We start from the raw sequence: 6,219 nt of genomic DNA, 5'->3' as shown, positions 1-6,219 counted from the left end.
GAGAGAGAGAGAGAGAGAGAGAGAGAGAGAGAGGGAGGGGGAGCTATTTTGGGACATTTCTAACAAAGCCAAAACAATTTTGTATATACGCGAAATAACTTTACTGGGGAAACAATTTTCTCTTAATTTTCGTAACAAATAAGTTTAGTTATTTTAATTAACCGTAATATAATGACGTTGGATGGACCTTTCTAGCGTTTCCGCGTTTGCCTTTGAACGCTACTTCTAAATTTAAGAAGTTATAATACCGTCAAAGGCGGAGAGTACAGGCGCTGAATGGCTTGGTTAAAAAGGTCCAGGCGATTAAAAGGGGAGGGCACGTCTGTTGTTTAATTATGGCTCTTAATAAAATTTTACTAATGACCATCCGTCGGCGCTCGGCGAGCGAGCGAGCAACAGAGCGTAAAAACGAAAGTGTTCCCGCGCCTATACTTGAAAGTTGCCAAATTATGACTATTTTACATTAGAAATTCCATTTATTTCAAGAGTGACGTTTAATATAGCTAAACTTAACGCCACGCTCAGGTAGAAAATTTCCCAGAGTTTTAGGAAATTAGACCTATTAATATTTAAGTAAAGCCACCAGCCAAAAGCGCTTCCATCGAGTTCGTATCGAGGCGAAAATGCAACGCTAATTTAATCTATTTCGCGTTGTAAAGGGGTTTAGGTTCGTATCTAAGGCTTAGGGTCACGTTATGACACGGAAGGTTAAGTTTGGTGGTTTGTATAGAAATCCACGCGACGTCGCGTGCAACTCGATCCTAAAGAGCTAGGATAAAATTTTTCCCGCCCTTTTCGAGTGGCGGGAAATTTAGTATAGCGTGCATGCGAGTGTTTCGAGCTTCCAGCTTCCTTTTTGGGTAACCGACTAGAACTTAGGAGTCGTATATATAAACTCCGGATAAATATGGTATGGTATTTGAGCCAAAACAATAGACCCTTAAATACGTTAAATTTCATTCCAAATTTCATTATAATTAAACGTGTTTGCACGTGGAAGTAATTATGCGCGCGCCCTTTGAATCACGCCAAAACTTAGCTCGCGCACGTGTTTTTTATTTTATTTCAAAAGAAAGTTCACGCGCGTGGGATTTCGCGCTTCTTCAAGATACGGGAAGAATTTCACGCGCTCGGGATTGCGTATATACGCTCTTTCCCGCCAAAAACCTGCCTAGTTTCTCTTTAGGCTTATAATCCCAAGTAGAGCCATAGGTTTGGTATAGCAGCAGCGCCCCGAGGCGGACGGAGGACGAAGCGTCGAAAACTATATAAGGGAATCTATCAGGCGGTCGGGACTCAGAGTGGCTAAGAGGAGCCGACAAGCCGGAGGAGAAACGATCAAGGAACGATCCCAGAGCTCGCCCTCGTAAGGCGTCGCGCTCTTCCTGAAATAAGGAAGATCTCAGAGTAAGAGATTTCTCAGGGAAACTCAGTTTTCCCGGATATTAAAAATAAAAAAAGAAACCCCAATCCCCTTCTTAACGTACGCGTCGTCGAGATCCTCCGCTGGTTTCGACGCTAATCTGACATCCAACATAATGTAACGAGGGAAAATTCCGCACCATTTGGAAAAACAAGAACGTATTTGGCGACAATTTTCGTTAGAACAACGTTGAAATGGAAGGTAGGGTCGCATTTTATTTTAAAGACGTTTATCGCGGGTTTTGTTTCAACGTTAACATTAATGTTGCACGTTGGAACTTTTTAAATTTCTAAAAATATGTCAGCGAAGGGACAATAGACTCTGAATTGTCAAAGAGTTTTAGTAAATAATTAAAGTTTGTACTTTAAAGTCTGTATACAAGGATTGTCACTATGTTTCTGGTTAAATTTAACGAGGATAACTATCCCTCGAAGGCGTTTCAGTTGATAGTAAGAGAGGAGATTTATATTCTATTATATTATATCATATATTATCGAATATGCAAATGCAAGGAGAAATACACTCCGGGGAAAGATTTCGCTAAACCAAAAATCAATGTTAAAGCGAGTCGCGCTCACGAAAACCTACATATATATATATATATATATATATATATATACGCATTTGCATATGTTATATATTTATTATATACTCTCCTAACGAGGGGATAACCACCCCAGTAAAAATCCCTGACCTAAATGTAATTCTGATAAAATTAAACGTAGGCCTAGAGAAAAACAAACCAATTTCGTTTTCTCCATGCATGCAATTAGACGTCATTTATATATATTGTTTAATTGGCGTAGTGGTTACCCCCTCGTGAGTTCATAGATCTCGCGCTCCCGCGTTTGACGGTCGGGGGGGGGGCTCGTGATTTAGGAGAAGAAGGGGGGGAGAGGGAGTAGACCCTTTTCCAATTAAAGCTTTAATGGTAAACACGAAAAGTTTCGTCCGAGTATTAGTGGCGTTTACAAGTACCTACTTGGATTCAAATCCTATACATAGGTAGCCCCGACTTCCCTCGGGACCCAATGTTAGATCTACGGACTTAATACCGTTGGCGCCATTTTAGAAAGATACGTAGATAGAAGAGCCAATTTATCAAAGGCGGCGGCGGCGGCGGGAAGGAGGAATTATTGGACTGTAGGATTATTAAACCACATCTCATTAAATACCTAAAATTAATTTATTGACGCGCGCATGCACGGATTGACGTCACTAAATTGATAAATTTTACATGATTTTAATTGCAGGAAGACGTTATTACCTATCTTCTAACCATACTCTAATCTCGATTAAAAATAAATAAATAAATAAATAAATAATTACGGTTAAGTAAAAATAAAGTTACCACCACTCGCAAACATGACAATGGACACGGAGAAAAAGGACGGGTCGAAGTCACCTTCAAAAACGGCTAATAATTACGTTCGAGTTTTAACAGTAGCCATTTGCGTTTTATACCTCGGTTTAGGGGCCAATTTTTATTACACTTATACGTTTTACGGGCAATATCGTAGCCAATTAGAAGAGTGGAACGGCCGGGAGCAACCGTGCAAGTGTCCGGTGCGCGCCGAGAAAACACTTTACTCGGGTCAAGATGGTCAAGGTCAAGGAGGGATCCCCGTTCGCGGTTTCCGGAAACCAGCTCATCCCGTCTCGGAAGACGATCTTCCTTTTCCATACTACACCAAAGATTCATCCGCCGGATCGGGATCGGGGTCAGAAAATAGCCATCGGAAGAAACGAAGGGTTTATCCGGATGATTTTTTCGCGCGTCGTTGGACTAGACACGCCCAAGGGGCCAACGGAAACAATCCCCCTTATAACGCCGAGGAAACTAACATTCCCAGTGTCCAAATATACTCCCAACCGCAAAGCAAATCAACTGATGATCCTAACAGCGTTTGGTTGACTTCCTACTCTAAAATACCCGTGAGTAATGCATTGAAATTATTCATTTATTTTTTATAATTCAAGCAAATTGTCTATAAACTTATTTAAATTGAAGAAATTTTGAAAAGAGTATAGAAATTCAGTCTTGCTAACAAAGTTATATAACTTTTTGGGCACGGTTTATTGGGGACTCGGGGCTACATACATTCTCGAATATAGTACCCAACAAAAATATCCGGGGAGGGGGGGTCTTGGGCATTCCAAGATTGAAACAACGCCAATAAACAAATATTTTGCTACCAAATCAGAGAAAAAACAGTAATTTTAGCATATAAAAATTAATCAATATTAACATAAATAAAGGTGTTAAATCAGACTAAAACTAACAGTCAGTTTCCCTAAATTTAAGCAACCCAAGAAAAATATGCAAATAATTAAACGAAATGTATAAATTCGTACTGGGGAAAAAAGCACCCGCTGAATTTCATACTGTATAAAGTAAAATTTCATCGCGAAATCACAGCGAGTGCAATGCTTATATGTACAGTAAAATAGAAAACACGTAGAAAATAGCTTGGTACGTATTATCATTTCAAGACGATACTAAAGAAAAAGTATAAAAAATAGGGGGAGAAAATAAAAGCAAAAGCTAGGACACGCGGCATCTCAATCTTTAGGAACTCTTTCTCCTCTCCCAGCATCTTCCATATATCCCTCATCCTCATCCATAAAGGAAAAGCTGGCCTCGTTCCCTTAACGAAAAACAAATCCAAGAGGGAGTTTTTCGGTCTTATTTTACGTATGTTTTTTTTTTTACTTCTGTCTTTCTCTCCTTAAAAATTCTGTTTATATATGCAAAAGATGGAGAAGGAAAATTTTTTAATCCTTGAAAACATTTCTTTTATGTTATTCGAATTTAATCACGCGAAATAGTAATAGGAACTCGCGTAATAAAAAGAAGCTACATACGTTTGCGTGTTTTTTTTCACTAGAAGATTGATGAACTATTAAAATAGCAAAAACCCGAAAAACAGCGTAAGAGAAAAACATGTTTTTATGCTAAAAAATAATTTTTAAATGTAACAACCATCTGGGACTTTTCAATTCTGAACTTATTATAAGTATTGAGCTATAGGGGAATTAATACGTATATTTTTCATTTATTTCTCAAACTCACCCACGCGTCTAGCTACCTTGATATGCTTTAAAAATACAAAACCTATTATTCACTTTTCTACTGAAATTAAACTTAACCTTGATATACTATAATGGAAAAGAACCTCATGCCTGGCGCATGCGTACCCTTTGAATATTCTTTTTGGCGCGTGAAGAAAAAAAGCGCGAAATGATAGACACCCCCCCCCCCTCAACCTTTCCACCACGCGCAGTCTAATGAGTCGAAAAAACGCGGAAACTTCCTGCTCAAGGAAAAAAAAAATAAAGGAGGTTGGTTGGTCCAGGGATCAAGGAGAAGAAGAGAGATCGGGAGTAAGAGAGAGAGAGAGAGGCAAGCGCTAACCAAGATTTTTCTCCTTCACTCTTTCGGCAATTTGCGATTTTGGTAAAGAGAGAGAGAAAGAAATAAGGTGGAAAAAAAAGCGGCAAGTCCCTTGTTTTCTTAGAAGAATAAAGACCCTTGTTACGCTTGAAAGAATATCAAGAATCAATTCAAGCCTTACACGAGTAATATTCATATTATCCTGGCGTCACCTGATTAAAAATAAAGCAAATAAATCGGCAAATATATATATATATGATCGTTTTACGAAATTGACCGTGGTTTAATTATTCATTTAAAAAATAAAATCTATTCATAATGATAAAGATATAATTGCGAACCTCGCACCTACATCGTACGGTAATTCAAATATTTTTTACGAGAGTATCCATCCTTAATCTAGATTTCTTTTTCTTTTTTCCTTTTTTTTTAAATAATTTATTTCTTCTTAAGGAAGGAAAGTCAACGCGTATAAATATATATTTACTTTCGCATCCCCGGGAAAAATGAGTGTGTATTTTTCTCCAATAAGAATTTTTTCTATGGTATAGAAAACCCAAGTCTAATATCCGGTGCTATTTCTTTCAAACCGGAAATGGATACAATGGAACTAAATACACAACGGAGTTTTTTTTTTCGTGTTTACCCCGAAATATAATTTCAAATATAGGTAGAGAGATTGAGAAAAAAATCGTCCAATCGATCTGATAATAGTATTAAGAACAATACCTACCTATAAAGTATTTATATTCTTAGTTATTACAAAGCTATTTGAACGCGTATGAAGGGGAACATAAAAATAGACCATTTCTATCATAAACAAGCGTGGAATACAACCAGCCTTTAAGCCAATGCAGATATCCGTGCTGGAAAGTATCGCGATAAACAGCGATAAGATGGTCCATCGAAAATCCCTCGCGTGACAGAAAAGATGGACGAAGACAATCGCTCCCCCCCCCTTTTGTAGATGGATGAATCGCGTGAGCTGGAGGCGTAATTGCCTTTTACACGTGTATGTAAGTATCCTACCTCTCCCACGCGCCTACAAAGGGGTCGAACAACTTATTTCAAGGTTACAATTAACAAATAAATACTATCGTATCCCTCGGTTTAACGTCTGCTCGAGCGACTGTTTTCACTCGAAACTCTTCGAATACCGAATATTCGTCAGAGAGTTAAATTGGTCTATTTTTGTTAGCGAGCGACACCCTGCTCGGAATTCCCCGAATAACGAATATGAGATATTACCGGCTTAAAAAAGAACGGTACTGTAATGTTTACCAAAGGGGCTTACTCCATTCCACACTGCGAGTGATTCGTAGAATAACCCAAGCTTGGAAGAAGTAGAGCTTTAGGCCTAAAAATACCACTTCTCTGTCGGAAACACTACCCCTTCCAACGT

General features: G+C 38.5%; 1 protein-coding gene across 1 annotated transcript in view; it reads left to right on the top strand.

The window, feature by feature from the left end:
* The first annotated feature begins 1,241 nt into the window (after window positions 1–1,241).
* LOC149692760 (uncharacterized) overlaps window positions 1,242–6,219 on the top strand; it is a 61,364-nt gene continuing 56,386 nt past the window's right edge. Inside the window, exons 1-2 of the mRNA XM_089868630.1 lie at window positions 1,242–1,624; window positions 2,677–3,358. Of these exons, the coding sequence (XP_089724756.1) occupies window positions 2,789–3,358 (570 nt within the window). The 5' untranslated portion in view covers window positions 1,242–1,624; window positions 2,677–2,788. The remainder of the gene's footprint in view (window positions 1,625–2,676; window positions 3,359–6,219) is intronic.

This window comes from Phalangium opilio, unplaced genomic scaffold (assembly GCF_054372755.1).
Source record: "Phalangium opilio isolate 3A_F unplaced genomic scaffold, DU_Popi_V2 ptg000024l_1, whole genome shotgun sequence".
Taxonomy (NCBI): Eukaryota; Metazoa; Arthropoda; class Arachnida; order Opiliones; family Phalangiidae; genus Phalangium; species Phalangium opilio.
The sequence above is the reverse complement of the archived record's forward strand: the minus strand, read 5'-3'. Positions and strand labels throughout refer to the sequence as shown.